Consider the following 22783-nt stretch of genomic DNA (forward strand, 5'->3'; position numbering starts at 1 on the left):
TTTTTTTCCTATAAACTCTTTATTTCCTGTTAACATTAATATAATGTGGCACAAAGGGTCACAGCTGGCTGCTTTTTCAAACCATGGGACTCTGTTTCTTGCTTGTTAAAATGATTTGTGAGAAAGTCCATTTTGACATAATTTGTTTTCAGTGATCCACCAGTTTTCAGGAATCTAATGGTATAATAAATAGATATAAACCCAAGGCCTTCTCTGGTGCCAGGTACATAGCAGGTGCCCAATTAATGCTCATGGAAGGAAGGGCTGAATGAATCCCCTTATTCCTGGCACCTGGGTGTCCATCCCAGACCAGAGCCAAATGTGCTTGGAGAAGTGGGGTGCACCTCAACCCAGAGCCGAGTGGGGAGTCCAGGCCTCTGGGATCTGGGCTGGTGGACTCTGCCCAGGCCCACAGCCCACCCCTGGCCCCAGAAGTCCCAGCATGGAATAAGATTTAACCCCCCCACTGTGAAGCCACAGTCCTTGGGATTCACAGCTGCTGACAGCCATGAACATGACAGCAGGCAGATGCCAGCACTGTAACTGGAAGAAGTGACTTACCACTCCATCCTCTCTTTTAAATCTCTGCATCTCAGACCTGTGAGCAAGGTACAAAGCAACTAGAAATGAGGCAACGCTAGGGGGCGGCACCCTGAGCAGGGCTGTGTGTCCTTGGGCAAGTCACTCCCCCTCTCTGGCCTCAGCAGCCTTATCTATAGCAGGAGAGCCTGGATGAGTCAATTTCGCTGGTCCCTCCCAGTCTAATTCTGGGCCTGGGATGATAAGGGCTGTGGGGTGTGCATTCATCCTGAAGCAAAGTCAAGGAGAGGGAACAGTCTCAGGAAAGACTCAGGGGCCCAGGATGTTCCTGCTGAACGTTTTTGCTGAGGCCCCTGTTGGGCCTCTTCTGGTGCAGAATTGTTCAGGGCCCCAGGCAGGACTAAGCCAGGATTTTCCCTGCTTATGGGCAGTCACAGTTGGAGCCCCCAAATCCAAGAATCCTTATCAGCTTCCCTACAGTGACCCAAGGCCAGCTCAGGCGCAGCCAGGCAGGGGGGGTTTCCTGATCTGTTGGAGGCAAGAGGCCGAGGTGGTTTCCTCCTTCCAGAAAAGAAGATGCGAGTCCAAGAAGTTGTGTTTTCGATGTAGTGAAAACACTCCCTTCACTTTCCCACCCTGGGGTTTTGAGGGCAGAGGCTCTGACCCCATCGGGAGGTACCTGGGGGGCTGGGGAGCTGAGCCAATAGGAGGGGCATTTTCATGCTTTGGAGCAGCTTTGGATTTGCGGGGTTTTCTTAGCTCCTCACACAGCAGGCCTGCACTAAGCATAGCACAAATGCTGTCTTATTGAGGTTTTCTGGGAGTCCTGTGAGGTTGGGCCAGGAATAGCACCCCCACTTTGCAGACAAGAAACATGAGGCTCCAGAGAGATGGAATAACCTACCCGAGGTCACCTGGCCAATGCAGGTAAATGATAAGCTGGAGTGGGGATGGGTCAGAGTCGCCACGCACTGAAAACTGAGGACAAGGGGATTGGGCCAGGTGAGGTGAACTGTTCAGTGAAGATGCTGAGGATGGAGAGGCAGGGCCATGGCCTCTGCTTGAGAAGTGCCCAGTACATTCAGTGGTGCTGAGAAAGAATAGGTCACAGCGCTGGGCTCAGGGCAAGCATCCCAGTTCTGCCAGCCTCTGCCTCCTTTGCCTCATCTTTAAACCTCAGGGGGCTGGAATGTGAATTGAATGAGATAAAATGTAAGTTAGGCTCTTGGCACAAGGCCTGGCACACAGTAAGCCCCTCAATGTCCAGTATCATTATTATTATCACCAGAGTTGACAAAGCAGCAATCCTTTTTTCCATTTCATGCACCAGCCCCCAAGGGGGTTTTCATGAGCATGCCCTTTTGCAGATGAGGAAAGCGGAGGCTCAGCGAGGGACTTCGGCTTCCTTCTTTGGACTAGATGTTTTCTTGGAGATCTGCTTCCTCTCCTGAGCTGAGCAGGGACCAAGGCGAAGGGCAGGAAGAGAGCTCACTCCCTGTGCCCCCGCCCAGCGTCAGGGCTGCCCTGCCTGAAGAATGATACTCCCGCCATGTCCTCAGCCCTTCTCACTCCCCAAGCTTCCCAGGCGGCTCTGAGGTCTGAGACACCAGCTGTGAGTGCAGAACTCTGCTGGGCTTTCCTGCTGCCCTGGGTGGAGGGAGGAGGGCTCTACAGCGGCTTTCATGTGAGACTCTGTCTCTGTCTTGCAGGTGCCTGGTGCCTGGAGTCCACGTGCCGTTCACGGAGAGACTTCCAGCATCTCCTCCTTGGAATCTAGTCTGTCCTGCTCCTGGCTCTCCAGAAGCTCCCTGCCGCTGTCCTCGTCCTGGATGGTCTTCCCGGGTGTCTTCAGAAATCTGGAATTCAGGGAGTTCCCACTGTGGCGCAACAGGATTGCTGGCGTCTCAGCAGCGCCAGGATGCAGGTTTGATCCCCAGCCCCGCACAGTGGGTTAAAGTATCCAGTGTTGCTGCAGCTGTGGTGTAGGTCACAACTGCGACTCAGATCTGATACCTGGTCCCCAGGAACTCCACATGCCGCCACGTGGCCAAAAAAAGAAAAAGAAGTTCCTATTGTGGCATAGTGGTGACGAACCCGACTAGTATCCATGAAGATATAGGTTCAGTCCCTGGCCCCTCTCAGTGGGTTAAGGATCTGACATTGCTGTGAGCTGTGGTGTAAGTCACAGACATGGCTGGGAGCTGGTGTTGCTGTGGCGGTGGTGTAGGTGGCAGCTACAGCTCCAATTTGACCCCTTGCCTAGTAACTTCCATATGCTGCAGATGCGGCCCAAAAAGAAAAAAAAGAAAAAGAAAAAAAAATGGAATTCAGCTGCAAACCAGCCCCTGCCCCAGCTGCAGAGGGGCCTCCAGGCCACCCCACCCCAGCCCCACACGTGCTTGGCACCTTAGCTCCTAGGCCACTCACCTGAACAGGAGTTTCTGCCCAGGTTCCTTCTTAATGATATTCAGCTTATAGTAGTGGCGCAGGGCACGCGACATCTTCTCGTAGGTCATGTTCACCCGGTTCTGGAAGGCAAAGCAGCCACATCACCTCGATGCCCCACCTTGCGCCTTCCAGGTCTCAGTTTCCACATCTGGTTGGAGTGCACGGCTTCTTACGCCCCTCAGCCCGGGAGTCTGTGAGGCAGTGTGTTCTCTTGAGTTTGGGAAGAGAAAGGCAGGGGAGGCTGGGGCATAAATACCGGGATGGTTCGGTCACCCACCTGGCTGTGACCCTTGAGGGGGCAGGAGTGAATTGTTATGTTGCTTTTAAATGGCAGATGTCACAAGTCATCTCAAATAAATATATGTTTCCTGGGAGAGACAGCATGGTGGGGTAGCACGAGGGCCTTGTCACCAGCTGCGTGACTTTGACCGAGTCACTTTGTCCCCTCTCTAGGGATGGGCAGTGCAGAGCAGGGGCAAAGAGGCTTTGGTGTCAGTTTAAGCCCCAGCACCACCATTTGGCACTGTGTGAACTTGGATCAGTTTATTTACCTCTCTGAATCAGTTGCCCCAGCTATAAAATGATGATTAAAAAAACAGCCATCTCACAGATTTGTTGTGAAGATTAAATTATCTTGTCCAGGAGGAGGGCGCTCATTCAGTGGAATTGCTGGAATTCCCGTGTGGCTCAGTGGTAATGAACCTGACTAGTATGCATGAGGACATGTGTTCGATCCCTGGCCTCATTCAGTGGGTTAAGGATCTGGCATTGCTGTGAGCTGTGTTGTCGATCACAGATGCAGCTCAGAACTGGTGTTGCGTGGCTATGGTGTGGGCCACCTGCAGCTCCAGTTCAACTGCGAGCCTGGGAACTTCCATATGCTGCATATGTGACCCTAAAAAGGCAAAAAATAAGTAAATAAATAATAAAAAGAGTCTTTTAGGAGTTCTCTTGTGTCTAGTCAGGTTTGTTACTGCTTAGCCACAATGGGAACTCCAAAACTCTTTTTAACTTGAATGAATTTATATATAGACTAGGACACTGGCTTTATAGCACCACTGAAAATCATGAGATTGATAAGGCAATTAGGAGTTCCTGTCGTGGCACAGCAGAAGCAAATCCAATTAGGAATCATGAGGTTGCGGGTTCGATCCCTGGCCTCACTCAGTGGGTTAAGGATCCAGCGTTGCCCTGTGCTGTGGTGTAGGTCACAGATGCAGCTTGGGATCTAGTGTTGCTGTGGCTGTGGTGTAGGCCGACACCTGTAGCTCCAATTCAATCCTTAGTCTGGGAACCTCCATATACCGTGGGTATGGCCTAAAAAGCAAAAAATAAAAAATAAAAAGATAAGGCAGTTAAATTTTGTAGTCTTAATTCTTACTAAGGTAAATACTTATTAGAATTTGGAGTAAACCACCTAAAATTCCCGTGTGGACACCCACATAGTACAGGCGTTCCTCACACCGGGAATGCTGACCTAAGCCATCCCCAGGCCTTTCCAGCCCTGACACTGCTGACCCTTTGGGCCTGAGACCTGGGTTTCTGGCCCAGCTTCCTCCAGGGAACCAGCTTCCTCATCGGGCTTAACAGCATACGATGCCCAATTCCTGTAAACATGCTTTAAGAGCCTCAAGTGCTCAGCAGGGGTGTGATTCAGCCATCAGAAGGCAAGATTCCTGAGTTCCAGGGACAGCCCCCATCAAGAAGTAACTGCCTGTCCCTCGTGGTCTCTGCAAATAAAATGATCCCAGTACATCTCAGGCTGCTAGTGAATCCCCTGTCCCCTGAGGCCTGACCCTTGGGCTGGGGCTCCACTCTGACCCCTGCCCTGTCCTCTTCTGGATATATCTGTTGAGACCATCCTGCCTGCTGGCTGAGTTCACCTTGTGGTTTCCCCAGAGTCTGGCGAGCCCATTAGGATCCACCACACGGAAGATCTTGGCGTTCTTGTCTTCCCACTTGATGTAGGGCTCGTACCTGGTGTCAGAAAGCAGCTGGTACACATAATCCCATAGCAGCCGGCAGTCTGCAATGGAGCACAGGGGTGCAGACAGGGTGCTTTCCTGGAGCTGTGAGGACAGGCCTGAGAAAGGCACCCTGCGGCTCTTGGATCCGCACCCTGGCAGGCAGCGGGATGGTGAAGACGATGGTGTTAACAGAAGCGGCCACATGTAGGGCTTATGGCTCGTCTCATGCAATCATCCTAAGCTCAAGGAGGTGGCTGCCTTTACCCCCAGGAAGGGAGGAGGAAGTGGCCTCAGACAGGTGTGGACATATCCCAGTCACCAGGCCCCCAGGTGGCAGGCAGAGCGGGGCAGGCCGTGGGGACTCTGGCTGGTGGCCAGAGCCCTGCCTCAGGTCCCTCTCAGCCCCGGCCTGGTATCTCAGCCTCCTGGAATGTGACATCCATCCTGTCAAGCCAGCTAACTGGAGGTCTGGGAAAATCAGATGTGCTGTCTGGAGAGCGAGTGGCAGAAGGAGCCTGTAAGCAAGATCTTAAGTCCTTCGTGGGCCGCCTGGCTCGGACGTTGGCAGGTTACCCAACCTCTTCCAAGCCATAGGTCCCTCGGGTGGGGTGGTGTGAGGATTAAGTAACATGATAGACCCAAAAAACCCTTAGCGCAGTGCCTGGTACGGGGTGAGTGCAGTGTCAAGCATGATATTACAAAGATCATACACCTGTGTTTCAGGGACGCCCAGTCATTTCCAACCCAGGAGCTGGGCTGCTGCCCCCTCTGCGGCATCTAGAATAAATACAGTAGCTCTGCCATGACTAGAAAACACACTTTGGGAAGGCAGTCAGCTTATCTGTCAGTCTGTCTGGCTGCCTGTCTGTTAGTCAGTCCTTTAGCAACACATGTAGAGAAGTGTATCACCTGGTTAGAGCTTGGGCCCTAGAGCCAGGCAGCCTGGATTCACAGCCCAGTTCTGCCACTTACTGCTTTGTGATCATGGAAAGGCCACTTAACCTCTCTGTTCCTCATTTTCCTTATCTGTAAAATGGGCCAAATAATAGCACTAACCTCAGAGGGCTGTTGTGGGATTAAATAAAAGCATTAGAACTATGCTTGGTACATAGTAAGCACTCAACGATTTTATTTTTTTCTTTTTAGTGTCACACCTGTGACATATGGAGGTTCCCAGGCTAGGGGTCAAATCAGAGCAGCAGTTGCCAGCCTACACCACAGCCACAGCAACGCCAGATCTGAGCCACATCTGTGACCTACACTACAGCTCATGGCATCACTTAATCCTTAACCCACCAAGAGAGGCCAGGGATTGAACCTGCATCCTCACAGGCACTGTGTCAGGTTCTTACCCTGCTGAGCCACAATGGGAACCCACTCAACTATTTTTAAATAGTTTTAAAGGGAGAGGGCCATTCTCCAGGCCAGTCTGTCTGACTGTGACGCAGACACAGAGTGGGTTTGGGGATATCCCAGGCAGCACTCGCTGCCCCTTGCAGCCACACTGTGGTCAGCACACAGGACAGTCACCCCACTCCCCCACGGGCAAGCACAGACCCTTTCACCCCCAGGTCCAAACAACCCTCCCCCTCGTCACCCACCACCACTCTGGGACTCAGCCTCAACCCACCTCCCTGGGGGCCAGGGGAGCGCAGCCTCCTACTCACCTGCGATCCTGCCATCAATGGGGGCCTGCCGTGTTGACGTTGTGGGGAAGGAGCCGGCTCCCTCTGCCCTGCAGCCGAGCTCTGCCCAGCGAGAAAAACTGAAGGACTCCTGCTTACTAAGGGGCCAGCTGGCTGGGCCAGGGACATCCAGGTGGCTCCAGGAGCTGGCAAGCCCTGGGTCGGGTGGCTGCTGCAGGAAGCCAGTCCCCTCTGCAAGCAGATGAGCGTGGTTGATTCTTCAGGCCCAGACCCCACAACATGCCCATGGAGCTGGACTCTTAGTGTCCTGCCCGCTCCCAGCCCCTGGTTAGAAGGTCAGGGAGGCAGAAGAGGGCACGGGTGAGGGCCAGACAGCCCAGGTGGTAACCCCAGCTCCCAGATAAGCAGCGTAGTCTCTCAGACCTGTTCTCTCATCTGTAAAATTATTCACAAAGCCAAGAGCAGACAGAGTCAGGTCCAGAAGCCAGGTGTCCTCACTATCCACCAATTAATATTTATGGAGAAACTTCTATGAATCAGGCATTGTTCTAAGAACTTTGGGGACACATCACTGAACCCAAAAATCTTCTACCTTCATGGAACTTCTGTTCTCATGGAGGTGGGGCCAGGGGAGAGATGATTAAAGTAAAAAAGGAGGAGTTCCCATTGTGGCTCATTGGGTTAAAAACCCGGCTAGTATCCATGAGGATGCAGGTTCAAGCCCTGGCCTCGCTCAGTGGGTTAAGGATCTGGTGTTGCCATGAGCTGTGGTGTAGTCACAGATGCAGCTCGGATCCTGCATTGCTGTGGCTGTGGTATAGGCCAGCAGCTGCAGCTCTGATTAGACCCCTAGCCTGGGAACTTCCACATGCCATGGGTGCGGCCCTAAAAAGATAAAAATTAAAATAAATTAAAAAGAAAACAGTGTGCAATGTGGGGGTGGGAGAGAAATAAAGGCAGTTCTGGGAAAGGCCTCACTGCTGTGTTAACATGAGTATAGACACCTGTGGAGTGAGCTCTGTGGGTTTTTACAGGACAGAGTGTCAGGCAGCGAGAACAGTAAGAGCAAAGGCCCTGAGGCAGGGGTGTCTGGCTTGTTCCAGGAGTAAGGAGGCTGGTGTGGCTGGAGCAGTAAGAACAAGCAGGAGGGGGTGGCAGAGGGTGAGGAACTCTTTGTAAGGGCTGTGGCTTGACAAGTGAGATGGGAGCCACTGGCAGATTTTGAGCAGAGAAGTAACATGATTGTCGTATGAATCTCTGGCTGCTCTGTTGAGGTCATAGGAGGTCCAGGGCAGAAGCAAGGAGACCAGCAAGGAGATTCTGCAGAGGTGGCCACAGTGGAGGTGTGTGCAGTGGTTGGATTCTGGATAGATCTTGATGGTAGAGCCAACGGGATTTGTTGACAGGATGAGGGTGAGAGCGAGAGAAAGTAATCAAAGGTGTTGTCTAACATTTTGTCCCCAGCAAAGGAAGGCTGCAGCCGGGAGTTAGGACTGGGGTGACCTGGACAGTTTGTGCGCAGGTCCCTGGAATCAGACCCTTATGGGAGCGGTTTCCATGGCGAGATCAGGAGAAGAGATGGAGGTGCCACACACACAGCCGGGGCTGGAGAGGAGAGCAGAGCCGAGGAAGGAGACAGGCCTGCGGCCCAGAGGGCCATCTCAGCGAGGGAGGCGGGGCGCTGCCTCCTCTTCACTTTGCCTGGAGGGAGCCCCGCCTTCCCCTTGAGGCCGATCTGGGGAAAGGTCTTGGAGTCCCAGGAGAGCCTCCTCACCTTCCAGGGAGTAGGGGCAGGGCTGGGGGGGCATCCTCTGCATGAAGGCCCTTCCGAAAAAGGGCCCACACATCAGGGCTTGCCGCTGGGTCTTGATGTACTGGAGTAGCTCGTACAGCACGTCACCTGGGGGTGGAGCGGGAGGGCAGACTGCTGACCAGGCCCCTGCCGTCACCTGCCTTCAGGTGCGGGCTGGCATGTCCCATCCCAAGCTTCGTGCTGAGGGAGATGCAAGGCCGTAGGATGGAAATGGGGAGGGGAGAGTAAGGGAACAGGACAGCCCCCCCTCCCCCATTCCAGGCTCTGAAAGGACACCCAGGTTGACACCTTTGCTGCTGACCTGCTCGAGGTGGGAACCACCAGGCACATGTGGAAAGAGCGCATCTGCAGGGCTGAGAAGGGAGCATGATCCTCCAGCCAGCACCCCCTCTGCCTCCCTCCCCGTCCCTGCCCCCCGGGGTTGCATCAGAGAAGCCAGTGAGTGTCCCTGACCTGAAGCTGGGGCGCGAAGCCGGAAGTCATCCTTGGTGAGGATGCACAGGGCGCGGCCGTTCATCTCAAAGCTGTGTTCCCCCGTGTGCTGCAGAGAGTACTCCTGCTCAGCCCAGCGCAGCCAGTGCAGCACGTCCTCCCTGCTCCAGAGCACTGGCTGGATGCCTGCAATCCGAGGACTGGGGCTAGAGAGAGGCCGGGGACGGACCCTCACCCTCCTACTTCAGGCCCTCGCTTGAATGTCGCCTCCTCAGAGAAGCCCACCAGGAACACTCCATCTGAGCAGAGGCTCTCCTCTCTTGCCCCCCACCTACAGTCATTTCCTCTGTCACCATGTCCTATTCTTGTCCTTCAGTCACCTTACTTTTTTTGTAATTATGTCTTATATCTGATATAATTGTATGTTTGTTTATCATTATCTGTGCATTATGTATATATTCACTTATTTTTGGTACCCCCTTCACCCACCCCCAGGCCCATTTTCCAATTATTCAAACAACAGATGGTTAAAGAAGACCTACTGTGTGCCAGACACCGAGTCATGTATGCTGGGCACCCTGTTGTATGTGTTCAACACCTGGGACAGTGCCTGGACCCCAGGAGGTGCCCCATAAACACACGGTGAATGACTGGTGAGTGATCAAACAGTCCTGCTAGGGAGAGGTCAATGTAACTCTTCCAAATGAAGAAACTGAGGCTCTTGGAGGTTATGTGACCAGCTAAAGGTCACCAGGTAGCGTGAGGTACAGTCAAGCCTAGAACCAGGTCTTTCTGGCTGCCACGCTTTTCCACCCTGTTGTGCCAGCTCAGATCTGGGTTTGCTCAGGAAACAGCCTGAGGGATGGAGTCTCCCACACCCATCTTCATCTCCTGCACTTTGTTTCTGGCAGTACTCACTCAGGTGGCTGCTTTCTTCCAGTCCCCCATGACTCGACTCTGACTGGGCCCTTTGTGCTCCTAAAGCCATTTTTTTTTGGCTGTGTCCTGGGTCAGTGATCAAACCCACACCACAGCAATGACCGAAGCCACAGCAGTGAGTGACAATGCCTGATCCTTGACCCACTGAGCCACCAGGGAACTCCTTACTGCCAAGTATTTACCTCACTAATCTGGGTTGCTTTTAGCACGTTATGACTTTCATGGGGTCCCTTCCTCCACTAAAAAACAAACAAACAAACAAACAACTTTTTTTTTTTTTTTTTTTTTTTTTTTTTTAGGTCCAAGCCTGTGGCATATGGAAGTTCCCAGACTAGGGGTCAAATTGGAGCTGCAGCTCCCAGCCTGCGCCACAGCCACAGTAACACAAGATCCAAGCTGCGTCTGTGACCTAAACCACAGCTTGTGGCAATACCAGATCCTTACCCCACTGAGTGAGGCCAGGGATTGAACTTGCATCCTCATGGACACTAAGTTGGGTTCTTAACCCACTGAACCACAGTGGAAACGCCTAAAAAAATTTTAACTTATATTTTAATGTCTGTATTGTTATAAAGATGAGTACAATATTATATATATATTGATACATTTTCTTCTGCCAAAGGTGGTGGTTTTTTTCTGGAAACAACCATTTCCATGGACCCCCGGCACTGTGCCCACTGTGATGAGTCAGCCTGGCATTTCACTTTGTGAGGTGCTTCTCCTCCCCAGAGCCCTTCTCGCCCTGTGGGCCCCTGGGTGTAAGAGGGGAAAGAGCTCAGGGCTCATCAGATCCAGCCTGACAGGTAAAAAAAACTGAGGTGGAGGAGAGAAGCCACTGTCTGAGGCCACACCTTGGCACTGACAAGGACTGCACAAACCTCTGATTGCTCGATTCCCAAAAACAACACAAGAGAGAACTGGTTTTCATGTTTAAAAAAAAAAGGAGTTCCCTGGTGGCTCAGCAGCTTAAGGATCTGGCTTTGTCACTGCTGTGGCTCAGGTTGCTGCTGTGGCACAGGTTTGATCCCTGGCCAGGGAACTTTTGCATGTTGTGAGCATGCCCCCCCCCCCGAAAAGAGATGCATCACTCCTCCCTCCTTCATTCATTCCACCACTAACTACAAGCACTGGCCATGTGCCCGGCCCTGTCCCACTGCTGGGGACAAGGCACCAATGAGGCTGGTGGGAAGGATGGACCCCAGCCACCAGTGATCATCTAATGACAGTCCTGCTCAGCAGCACAGAAGGAAAGTGCACTGTGCTGCAAACACAGAAGGCTGGGCTATGTAACCCAGTGTGGGAGGAAGGAGAGGCTGCCATTATTTATCTGGGGACCTAAGAAAGAAGAAGGAGGAATGTCTGAAATTGACCCCAAAATTACCTAAGGGGGGGTAAAGAATAGAGGTGACAGCTGGCCTTTGTGGTGCTATAAAGCCATATAATCCAGATCCGATGGTGTTAACCTAAGATCGATAGCTACCACTGGAAAAGAAGAAGGAGGGGGGGGATTAATTCAGTGGGAAAGGGTAGTTAATTTAAGATTTGACAAAGCCACAACTGGCTCTCGACCTGGAAAAATCTGTATGTGGACCTTCACCTGCCACAAAATCCACTCCAGAGGGACTAAGGCCTAATGAAAAGAACAATAGAAACCTTAGTACAAGTAGAAATAGGAAACCATACGTGCTCAACAAGGGTAGTATTGACCTCAACCACGACAGGAAATGCAGAGGCTGTAATAAAAATGAAACACATTTGACTGTATCAATTTTTGTATGTGTGTTGGAAGACCATAAACTAAAAGAGGACAGATTTCAGGGACACACTTGCCATGCAGATGACAGATAAAGGGCTAATGCCTGTCATAAGTAAGAGCATCTCTAAATTGATTTTTTTTCTTTTAGAGACAAAAATAGTCTTACCAGCAATTCACAGCACAGGAGGATTTCTCAACCTCAGCCCTATAGACACTGTGGGCCTGACAAGCTCTGGCTATCCTGAGCTTGGTAAGATGTTTTGCAGCATCTCTGACCTCTACTCCCTAGATGCCAGCAGCACCCCTCCCCCACTCACGAGTTGTGACAACCAAAAGCGTCTGCAGACACTGCCCCATGTACTTGGGGAATTGAGAAAAAAAAAACGTTGCCTCTTAAGAACCTCTGTAGTAGAGCAAATCCGCTAATAAGCATGTGGCATGACGCTTCAGTAGTCAGAGCAGGGAGAGAAGAATGAGATGACACATTAATAGTGATACGTACACCTGGCACAAATGCAGGGAAGAGGATGCATTGAGGGTGGAAATAGTAATTTAGAGCCTCCATGGAAAATCAGTCTGGTGATGCAGAAGCAAGACACAAAAAGCTGTGTGACATGAACCTCTGAGACTGCATGGTGATGACCTTCAGGAGGTGTCTGCGCAGCCTGCACGGCCAGCCAGGGTTGCTGGGCTCCAGGGACCAGCTGCCCATTGCATTTTGTTCAAAGGCTCCCTAATCCATGGTGCTTGGGGCTGCCAGCCTTAAAATACAAAACTTAAATTCCTGAGTCAAAGGAGTCTTTTCCTGGGTTTGTCCAGAGAACGGGGTTGGATTCCACACCCTCTGGCTGGTCTGCCTCCGTGACAACACAGAAACTGCAGCGAAAAGGGGAAACCCTGAATGTTGCAGACATCATCAACCACAGATGTGGTCCTGGTCCCAGTTCCGGAAAGATGGGCAGGGGATTCCCATGCTGTCTCTGAGGGACCCTGAGGTCACACACAGCCCCTGGTAGCACCTGAAACTTTGAAGCCTGTCACCTTCCTGCGGTGCAGTGGGTTTTCCTTCCATTTCCTCCTGCTCACTCCCACCCTCACTTTCATCCCCTTGCAGTCAGCACCTCCAGTCCAGCGATAAAGAGAAGGGACTTTTTGGCCGCGCCCACGGCGTATGGAAGTTGCCAGGTCAGGGGTCAAACCCCATATCACAACAGCGACCCACACCGCTACAGTGACAATGCCAGATCCTTAACCTGCTGCATCACAAGAGAGCTCTGAAAAGGGACTTTTTTGTTCCTCGTGTCTTCAATGAATATTAAGGTCAAAAGTCTTTTCCAATAGGACTTGAACCCCAGAAAAGCCCAAGTTCCAAGCATTGGGTCAGCTACCAAGGTCTCCATCAAACCCAGCAGTGGGTCGAAGCCCCTCACACCAGTCAAATTGCCACTCACTGGATCAGCCACCTAAGTTCTAGACCAAATCCCCAAGCTCATGGTCCAGTTTCCAGCTCAGTTTCCCACTCTGAGAAATGCGAACTTAACTCTGCCCGTCTGAGATGCTGGGCTGTTGGAAGGGAAGTGTGGTGCAAAGTTTAGGTGCCCAGGCTACATACCATGCTACCCAGCACTCCCATCCCCCAAGTAAAGACCTGAGACATGGTGAGCGCATCTACCAAAGACATGGGTGTGAGTGCCCGTGGGGGCTCTGCTCACATAGGAAAAGACCTGGAGGAGTGGCCTAGTAGTTAATGATCCAGCATGGTCACTGCTGGGGAGTGGGTTCTATTCCTAGCCCAGGAATTTCCACATACTGGGGGCGAGGCAAAAAAAAAAAAAAAAAAACAAAACACCTGGAAACATCACAAATATCCATCAGTCAGAGAATGGACAGTCAAATCATGATGCTTCCATGCAATGGAATGCTGCCTGGCAATAAACCAGAAAGTACAAACAACTTCAGCTCTGACGCATGAATGAAGCTCCAAGATGCTGCCTTGGAGAAAGAGGGCAGCTAGGGAAACAGGATCAAAAGGAGATGGTGCTTTTTCACAGTAGCCCAGACACGGAAGCAACCTAAATAAGTGTCCATTGACAGAGGAATGGATACAGAAGGTGTAGTACATATATATCATGGACTACTACTCAGACATAAAAAGAATGAAATAATACCATTTGCAGCAACGTGGATGGACCTAGAGATTATCATACTAAGTGAGGTAAGTCAGAAAGAAAACAGCAAATAACCATATGATAATACTTATAAGCAGAATCTAAAATATAACACACAAGTTCCCTTCATGGCGCAGTGGTTAATGAATCCAACTAGGAACCATGAGGTTGCGGGTTCGATCCCTGGCCTTGCTCAGTGGGCTAAGGATCTGGCGTTACCCCAAGCTCTGGTGTAGGTCGCAGATGAGGCTCGGATCCCAAGTGGCTGTGGCTGTGGCATAGGCTGGTGGCTACAGCTCCAATTCGACCCCTAGCCTGGGAACCTCCATATGCCGTGGGAGCGGCCCAAGAAAATGGCAAAAAGACAAAAAAAAAAAAAAAAAAAAAAAATATATATATATATATATATATACACACACACATACACAACATCGCAAATGAACTTATTCATGAAACAGAAATGGACTCACAGACAGAGAACAGAACAGACCTGTGGTTTCCAAGGCGAGGGAGGGTGGAGAGGGATGGAGTGGGAGTTTGGAGTTAACAGATGCAAGCTATTGTACATAGAGTGGATAACAACAAGGTCCTACCATATAGCACAGGGAACTCTTGTCAATAACCTGTGATAAACCATAGTGGAAAAGAATATTTTAAAAATACTATATTCTTCTCTCTCTCTCAAAAAAAGGAATAGATAGTGCTAATCTAGGGAGAGAAATCAGAATAGTGGTGGCCCTTTGGAGGGGAATTGACAGGGAAGAGGAAGAAGGGACCTTTCTGGAGTGTTCAAAATGGTCAAAATCTTGATCTGTGTGATGGCTGCATACATAAAAATTCATGAAGCTGTATGTTTAAGATTGACTGTACATAAATTACACCTCAAAAAAAAAAATGAAGAGTTCCTGTTATGGCTCAGTGGTAACGAACCCAATTAGTATCCACGAGGATGCAGGTTCGATCCCTGGCCTTGCTTAGTGGGTTAAGGATCCTGCATTGCCATGAGCTGCAGTGTAGGTCACAGACGTGGCTCAGATCCTGTGTTGCTGTGGCTGTGGTGTAGGCTGGCGGCTACAGCACCGGTTAGACCCCTAGCCTGGGGACCTCCATATGCTGCAGGAGTGGCCCTAGAAAAGGCAGAAAGACAAAAACAAAAAAACTGTCTCCTCTCAAAAGGCCACAAGCTGTCCCTGGAGGTTGCATCACCCCCTCTCAGACTCCCTCCCCTGTGACCCTAGGCTGGGTCCTGCAAGTGGTCCTGGGGCCTTCACTACCTTCATAGCTCCTGAGGCTCCCCCCAGAGATGCAGATGGGGTGGGGTAGGGGAAGGTGGGTGCAAATCCCCCTTCACCCTTCACTTCCACAGAGGGAAGCATGGTTGTGAATCTTGTTTTGTGAGTGGGGGCCCTCGGCCGGAGCCCCCGTGGATCCCGCCCTGCCATCCCTGCCCACCTCCTGTCACTGGACGTCAGAGTGGACTCATCCTCAGAGTGGACTTTCCACTGCTCCACGGTACGTCTTTGTTTCTCCAGCCAAGAAACATGGGAAAGTGGGCTCTGCAGGGAACTAGCTTGTGTGCTCCATTTGGCCCTGACTCCCAAAGCGAAGCAAGATTTGTCTGTTTACCTCCCTGCAGAGGCACATCAGCCCCGATGATGAGGCGGAAGCTGGAAGTGGAGGCAGGAATGGGGTGGACGCCTGGGAATAAACGTCAGAAAGATGTCCAGCAGCAGAAACCCGGTAAGAAACGGGGCCGACCCCACCATAGCCACCTGAAAGGTGAAACCCTCATTTGGGGTCTCAGCAGGTTGCTTATTTGGGATCCTGTTTATAGGAAAGTGAGCCATTTAGTGTTCCTTATCTTTCAAGATGATTAGATATTTACCAAAGGCCAGAACTGTGTTGCCTGACTCTTTTCAGAAGAAAATATGAGTCATGGAATCTAAGATGAACATAGAAGACACTGCTGTATAGAAGGCCCTGCCCATGACCCTTGATTCTTACCTCTGCACTTGAAGGCGGCAGGATGCCAGATGCTACCACCTCACTCAGTGCTGGACTCAGCCAGTGTACTGGGCAAGTGGGGAAGCTGGGACTCAGCACCCCTGGAAGCAGCCCTTATCCCGAGATGGATAGGAAGTGGGCTCAGCTTCGTTCCCTCTGGGTGGGGTAGGTGTCCCCCATAGGTCCTCATTGGTTTTTTTTTTTTTCTTTTTTTCTTCTTAGGGCCATACCTAAGGCCTATGGAAGTTCCCAGGCTAGGGATCCAATCAGAGCTGCAGCTGCCAGCCTATGCCACAGCCACAGCCACAGCCACAAGAGATCCAAGCTGCATCCTAGACCTACACCATAGCTCACAGCAACACTGGATCCCTAACCTACTGAGAGAGGCCAGGGATCAAACCCACATCCTCATGGATCCTAGCTGGGTTCTTTTTTTTTTTTTTTTTTTTTGTCTTTTTTGTCTTTTTGCCATTTCTTGGGCCGCTCCCGCGGCATATGGAGGTTCCCAGGCTAGGGGTCGAATCGGAGCTGTAGCCACCAGCCTACGCCAGAGCCACAGCAACGCGGGATCCGAGCCGCGTCTGCAACCTACACCACAGCTCACGGCAACGCCGGATCATTAACCCACTGAGCAAGGGCAGGGACCGAACCCGCAACCTCATGGTTCCTAGTCGGATTCGTTAACCACTGCGCCACGACGGGAACTCCCTAGTTGGGTTCTTAACCTGCTGAGCCATCGTGGGGATCCCAGGACCCCATGCATTTTGAATTCCAATTGTCCATGGTTCTGCTCTTGGATTTCCTTCTTTCTTCTGTGGGGAAGCATTTCAGGGTCTGCTTCTGGAGAAATCTACCCCAAGGCAATGGGACTAGTACCTTGGGAACTCAAAATAGGTCACAATGACTCTGCATCCTGAGCTGAGTAAACAGGGAACAAGCTGCAGTTCTCCTTGTGGCTTGGTGGGTTAAGGACCCGATGTTCTCTGAAGGTGCAGTTTCCATTCTTGGCCTTGCTCAGTGGGTTAAGGATCCAGCATGGTTGTGGCTGTGGTGCAGGCCGGCAGCTGCAGCTCTGATTCAGCCCCTGGCCTGGGAACCTCCATATGCTATAGGTTTGACCTTAAAAAAAGAAAAAAAGGAATAGACTGGTGCAAGAGGGGAGGAAATTTCTGTCACTAGAAAAGGGCAGGAAGACCTGGTGACCCTCTCAGAGGGGCCCCACCAAAGGGGCTTCAGAACTTGAAAAGGCTGTGTAATTGTATTTTGCAAGGTGATGACTAAACTTTCTAAGTCCCCTGCTTCTCCTACACCTTCTCCACCAGCAACCTTGAGCTTCACACCCAGGGAAGGGGAGGGGACTGAAGGTTACATGGGCAGAACACAGCCTTCTGGGCCTCACTTTTCTTATTATAGGAGGGAGTTGCCTGAGGTGACATCCAGGGTCTCTGCCAGTGTGAGCCTTCCAGGACTTGGTGAGCCAATGAGGGGTGGTTTTTGAATAATGGGGAGATATGGGGGACAATCTAGAGGGCCCTGTGGGACCTGCAGAGAAGCCCCTTTCTCCGAGGCGTCACGTCCTCAGTGGCCACGAGGGGACTGGGTTAGATGACTTCTAAGATCCTCCTCAGCAGCAACACTCAGGGTCTTCAGGTCTGATCCGAAGCCCTGTTTTTCCTGGGCTGGGAATGGAGCCCAGATCCTACCGTCTGTGTAACTGTTGCCAGATATCTCCTTGGAGCAGCCCGAAGCCCCAAGCTGCTGGTCAGGACTGGTATTTGGACAAAAGGATACAGCAGAGGCTCTTTACAGAGCTGCCCACCGTTCTCCCAAATCACACTGCCACCTCCCTCCTCCGCTACACAGACGCGCCAGCTGTCCTCCAGCTCTGGGTTCTCGTGTGTCCGTGAGTCCCTACTTTCCCTCTGACCCTGAGAAAGGTAGGGTCTGTGCTCCATTAAAGGGATGCCCATCATTTGGGGGCAGCAAGCTCTTCCCAAAGCATGTGAAGTCATAGCCCACATTTTAATCCTGTCAGCAGCTCAAAAAAATAGGTTGTGCCTAGGAAATCAAAGAGTGTTCCAGACCCTGGGCCAGCCACGCAGGAAGTGGCCAGGATGCTTCACAGCCAATATGCCTGCCCACAGCTGTCCCAAGACCCCCACCCAGGTTAAAGACCCCACCGGTGATCAGCCAGCCACCTCTCCTATGATTTCCACAGCTTAGGAAGTGCATCTGAAAATCTCTTAATGGAGAACCTACAGAACCAAGGTTTAACCTTAGCATGGAGACCTGTGTGAGCGTGAGCCTGTCGCCCAGCTTTTCTGCCTCTCAGCTCTGCCACACAGGGCCATTAATCTGCAGCCTGTTCATGGTTAGGAGTTTCCTCAGGCAAGGGTCTCACTTAGGAAAATGAAATGAAAGGATATGGCCCATACGTTTCCCGTGGGTGTCTTTGAGTGGATTGGATAGTTCTCTGTATTCTTCTCATGCTTCTCTGTCATTTCCTGATTTTTGGCAACAAGTACATGCTTCTTTTGTGACAACGGAAATTAAATATAATTACTTAAAAGAGGGTTCTCCACACATACAGCTGTTCCTTGGTTAGCCCCATCTGGCTTCCTCACTGACAACAGCCTCAACTCTCTGTCCTTAGGCTGGAAAGGACCCCATAGCTCATCCAGTCCCAACAAGAAGACTGCTGCCTTCACAATGACACGCTCGGCCATGTCAACTGTGTTCCCCACAGGAGAATTCACATTGACCTCCTCTGACTTCCTCCCCAAGGAAAGGTTAAAGAAAACCAGCAAAGAAATAGCAAATGGAGGGAAGGTGCTTCCTTGGCTAAGTTTACACGTCACGTTCACATCCTCTAAAAACATCAGCCTCTCTCCTCCCTCTACTCACGGAGTCTTCCTGGCAGCTTGCAGAGTCCCCTCTCCAACAGCAGTTTTACTCTGGCTTCACATCTGCCTCGGGCCTGGGTGCCTGGGTGCAGTGTGGCTGCTTCAGGGCTCACAGGAGAACTGGCCAAAGCTCTCTCCTAGAAAGAGGAAAACCAGGCAAAGATGAGCGTCTTGGTGAAGGTTCGGGCATCCTTAAGAATTTTTTTCAAAGGGGAAGAGTGTCCATCACTGTCTACCTTATAGGTAGGAACCACATATGTCTTCAGCTTGGTACCATCAACATCTTGTACACAGTGGACACTTGATAAATTTCGTCGTTTCAATTCCAGCTTTTTGTAACCCCACCAGAAGGCCCCCCTGCCAAGACTTGACTTATAAGCTGGAAATCTGAGATCCTACAAACCTTGGTGAGAAGACACAGGAAACTTGAGGGGCCAGGATAAAAAAGTCCTTAAACCAGAAATATATAGAAAAGCAAATGCTCGGAGTCCCCCGATAGCCTAGTGGTAAGGGTTCCATATTGTTACTGCTGTGGCTCAGGTTTGATCCCTGGCCCTGCAGTTTCCACATGCCTCGCACAAAAAAAACAACAACCAAAAAACAGAAAACAAATGCTATTTTCAAAAGAGACAATAAGTTTCTGAATCCCAAGGTCTCACCAAGGGCAGAGGTGATTGGGCTCAGCATCAGGATGAGGGGATGGAAAAAGTGACAGGATTTTGTAGGAACAGGGGGTCCTTAGGGATGCATCGTGAAAGTAAAAGCGAAACCAATCCCAGCAAGAGTCATTTTTCTCACCCTGGGATTTTCAAGAGCAGTGTGTTCATCTCTTGGTTTCTGAGGAGGGCGATGTGCAGTGATCTGGAGCCAGCAAAGCAAGCTCCAGAAGCCATGGCCACTGCAGAAAAGGACTAGACACCTTTGGGGGTAGTTCTCCAGCATTTCTTGTCTGCCCCCAGCCCCCCTGCCCTCGTTGGTGCTGTTTCCGAGGTGACCCCGTCTGAGAGGTTGCGACCTGGCAGAGGGGGCTTGCCAAGCTGGAGAAGGGGCTAAAGCCTAGGCTTGCCTGCCTGGTTCTTGCAGGCAGTTCCCTGACTGACACTCTTCCAAGTGTGAGGCAGGGAGACTCCAGCTGTGGCTGCCTGGGAAATGCCCGCCAGGGAGCTTCGGAGGGCATTAGCTCTGGGTTTCAGCACGAAGGCCAGAGAGAGGTCTGATAAAACATGGTTGTGGATATGGATCCTGGAGAGAGGGAAGTGGAGAAGGGAATCCAGCCCTGAGAGCACCTGAGGCTCCTGGGGAAATGGGCAAATGGAGCCAGACTGCTGTGGGGAGCGAGTCTCTGGTTGCATTGCTGGCTGTGAGGGTCTGGCTAGTGCCGGAGCCACATCTGGTTGACGGAGGGGTGAGGAGGAGCAGCACAGAGAGGCTTAGAGGGAGAGAGTGAGGGGCTGGAAGTGAGCAAGGTGGAGGAGAGTGAAAGACAGGTAAGGGATGGATGGTGAGGTTTGGGGGGTGTTGAAAAGTGAGGTTCCAGGCTGGGAAAAGGTTGGTGAGACGGGTATGGAAATTGAGGAGCTGGAGAAACAGGTGAAAGGCAGGTGGCTCCCTGTGCTCGCTGCGTGGTTTGGTCTCCAGGCTCTTACCTGCATTACAGGTGAAGGCGAGGGAGTCTCCCGGCTGTCCGTCGTGAGCGCTCCGGTGGCTGCAGCCGCTGGGCCCTAGGCCTGCGCGCTCTCGGGCCCTTTTCCCCCAGACCCCTAACTTGGCCTCAAAACGGGAAGGTCGCTTGGGAGGAAATCTCTTTCATATAGCCGGGTCTGTGCCCTCGGTTCCCGGGCGAGCAGGCGCGCACGGCGCTTCAGTAATTGCTATCCTTCCGGGAAACGAAAATGAAAGAGAGGGATCCGGCTTCCACACCCGCCCAGGTCGGCTTGGCGAAGGGCGGGGGCTGGCCGCTGCGGTAGCGGAGGCCGGGGGCGCTCTCCGCTGCCGGCTGGGAGGCGGCGGTCCTGCTTACATTCTTTAGCGGATGGACAGCTCCTCACGCAGCCTGGCACAGAGGTGGGATTCTGTGCTTCTAGAGAGCGGAAGGAACCCCTGGTCCTGGGCTGGCGACAAGAACAGGCTAACTTCACGACACACTTGTGCATCTTCGCAGATGGATGGGAGGAGCCTCTCATGCTGTCTGCCTGGACCAGATGCCTCTTCCCTCAGGAGCGAGTGACCCCGGCCCCAGCTCGGCCTCCGCCTGCCCTTTGGCCGGAAGGAGTCCCCACTACCCCAAGTCCAAGGGCCACTGTCAGAGAGGCTGTGATGCTCTTCCTGACCTAGACCCAGGTCTCAGTGGCATCTGACTGACACCTTTCCTCAGGCCTCTGGCTGCTCTGGTGTGGTGCCCACCCGCCTATCCACCCCCCACCTCCCCCCCCCCCCCACACACACACCTGTCTCAGCTCCCTCTGCCTTGAGAGGAAGCTGAGAAAGGTTGTAAGCACTAAAGCAAACCAATACATGGGGAAGATAAGAAAGCAAGAAGCCTTAATAACTTGCCCAGACTCTTGAAAGTGTAGATGCTGTCGGCTTAGCACTGCTAAAGCATGAGCTTCTGGAAATCAATGAGAACAAGACCAGAGGAGTTCTCTTGTAGCAGTGGATTAAGGATCCCGTGTTGTCACTGCAGCAGCTTGGGTCACTGCTCTGGCGAGGGCTTGATCTCTGGCCTGGAAACTTCGACATGCTGCGAGTTCAGCAAGAAAGAAAGAAGAAAACAGAGAAACAGAGAGGGAGGGAGGGAAAATTTAAGTTATTCTGAGATATTTTTAATCCTTTAGCTTGGAAAAGAAAAGTCTCGTAGCATAAGCTGCTGGAGAGGCTGAGGGGAACAGAGAACACCAGGCATGTAAAGTGATGCGGTCCCACGGAGGCCAGCGAGGCAGGCCTAGCAACGTCACAGATGTATTTCCCCTTCACCAGCAGTCCCAATGCTGGAAAAGTATTCGACACATACACCCACACATATCCAAAATGTACGTGGTTATTTTTTTCCGTATGGCTTCTAATACCAAATGATTAGAAGCAACCCAGGCATCAGGGGGCTGATGAGACAAATTCTGCTACATCCATTTAACAGAATCCTGTGTGTTGTCTGAGGGCGCTTTCTGCGAATCGTGGCAAGCTCTCCAAGAGGCAACGTGGCAGAGCGGTTAAGAACCTAGACCCTGAGGACAGTTGCCTGCCTGCCTTGGAAACCCAGCTATGCCACTTACCAGCCACGTGCCCTTGAGCAACTCAGTTAACCGATGCACTGCCTCTCTCTACTAACTACTGCCTCAGTTTCCTTAACAGTAAAATAGAGCTAATAATAAAACCTATCTCATAAGGTCCTTAGGAAGAGTGAATGGGTTAACATTTGTGAGACAACTAGCATAGTGCCTGAGCACCATGTGAAGCAAAAAATGAAGGTACAGAACAGTGTATATTACATGCTTCCTTGTGTGTGTGTAAATAATATAGATACACACCATGTACAGTACTGGTATTTGTACAAAGAAACTGAAAGGATATGTAATACATGATAAATGTAACTGGGATTCAGGATAGAAAATAAGAGCAAAGGTTTTCATTGTAAACCTTTTGATATGGCTTTGATTTTTTTTAACCATGTGAATAAATAAATACCTATTCCAAAGGGGAAAAAATAAATAAGAAAGACATTTTAGGTTCTATTCCCCACTAGGAAGCCAAAACCTAAGTGATGATAGGCATTGCCTGAGACAGACTAAAAAATTAGGGACATTTTCCTTTGGAAGGACATTTCCCTTTGTAGAGTTTGATCAGACTCTACAAAATTACGAACTCATATGAGCAGAAACAAGTGGAATCCCTGCTTCACAAAGAAACGTGCATAGGTGTTTCATGCTCAATAAAATAACCGTGTTTATTTCATCTTAAAAATTATTAGTTTTAAATAACACTTTTCCTACAAAGAACTCAGAATGCATATACAGAACTTATAATTTATAACAATAAACTTTCTTAACAGACTTCTCAAAGAGGGGAGGGAGGGAATATGAGGTAGACAGAAAGGTAAAAAGACGGGGCACTGCAGATCTGTTCACAGGCGGGCGGCAGTGGGGCCAACAGGGCCCGGGACCCAGGGAGGGG

At 51.2% G+C, this 22783-nt stretch overlaps 2 protein-coding genes and 1 long non-coding RNA gene across 8 annotated transcripts in view; 2 read left to right on the forward strand and 1 right to left on the reverse strand.

Annotated features, from left to right (window-relative positions):
• The window catches only part of LOC106504394, a 32058-nt gene extending 29673 nt beyond the window's left edge, over nucleotides 1–2385 (forward strand). Inside the window, exons 4-5 of one of the 3 annotated variants that reach the window (XR_002345689.1) lie at nucleotides 1908–2152; nucleotides 2250–2385. Coding sequence is in view for 2 of the 3 variants with exons in the window: in XM_021098643.1 (XP_020954302.1) it covers nucleotides 1908–1991 (84 nt within the window). In the remaining variant the exon portion in view is untranslated. The other 2 variants (XM_013977853.2, XM_021098643.1) reach the window with 2 other exon arrangements.
• Nucleotides 1–22545, reverse strand: ETV7 (ETS variant 7). Of its 4 annotated transcripts, none has more exons than XM_021098641.1 (8): nucleotides 20263–22545; nucleotides 18618–18753; nucleotides 8868–9032; nucleotides 8376–8501; nucleotides 6623–6832; nucleotides 4872–5014; nucleotides 2968–3068; nucleotides 1–2396 (listed from the first exon to the last, which is right to left on the reverse strand). In XM_021098641.1, the coding sequence occupies exons 1-8, from the start codon at nucleotides 20266–20268 to the stop codon at nucleotides 2279–2281; spliced, it is 1005 nt and encodes a 334-aa protein (XP_020954300.1). In that variant the 5' UTR covers nucleotides 20269–22545; the 3' UTR covers nucleotides 1–2278. The 4 variants fall into 4 exon arrangements, 3 of the variants coding, with proteins under 3 accessions (XP_020954300.1, XP_020954301.1, XP_013833302.1); XM_021098642.1 differs by having other exon boundaries at nucleotides 8716–9032; XM_013977848.2 differs by lacking the exon at nucleotides 8376–8501.
• On the forward strand, nucleotides 9031–22612 carry LOC106504396. Its single transcript, XR_001297833.2, has 6 exons — nucleotides 9031–9499; nucleotides 10408–11791; nucleotides 15076–15221; nucleotides 15346–15449; nucleotides 17127–17185; nucleotides 18367–22612. It is a non-coding gene; the product is annotated as an uncharacterized LOC106504396 (long non-coding RNA).

Source organism: Sus scrofa, chromosome 7 (assembly GCF_000003025.6).
Source record: "Sus scrofa isolate TJ Tabasco breed Duroc chromosome 7, Sscrofa11.1, whole genome shotgun sequence".
Classification (NCBI taxonomy): Eukaryota; Metazoa; Chordata; class Mammalia; order Artiodactyla; family Suidae; genus Sus; species Sus scrofa.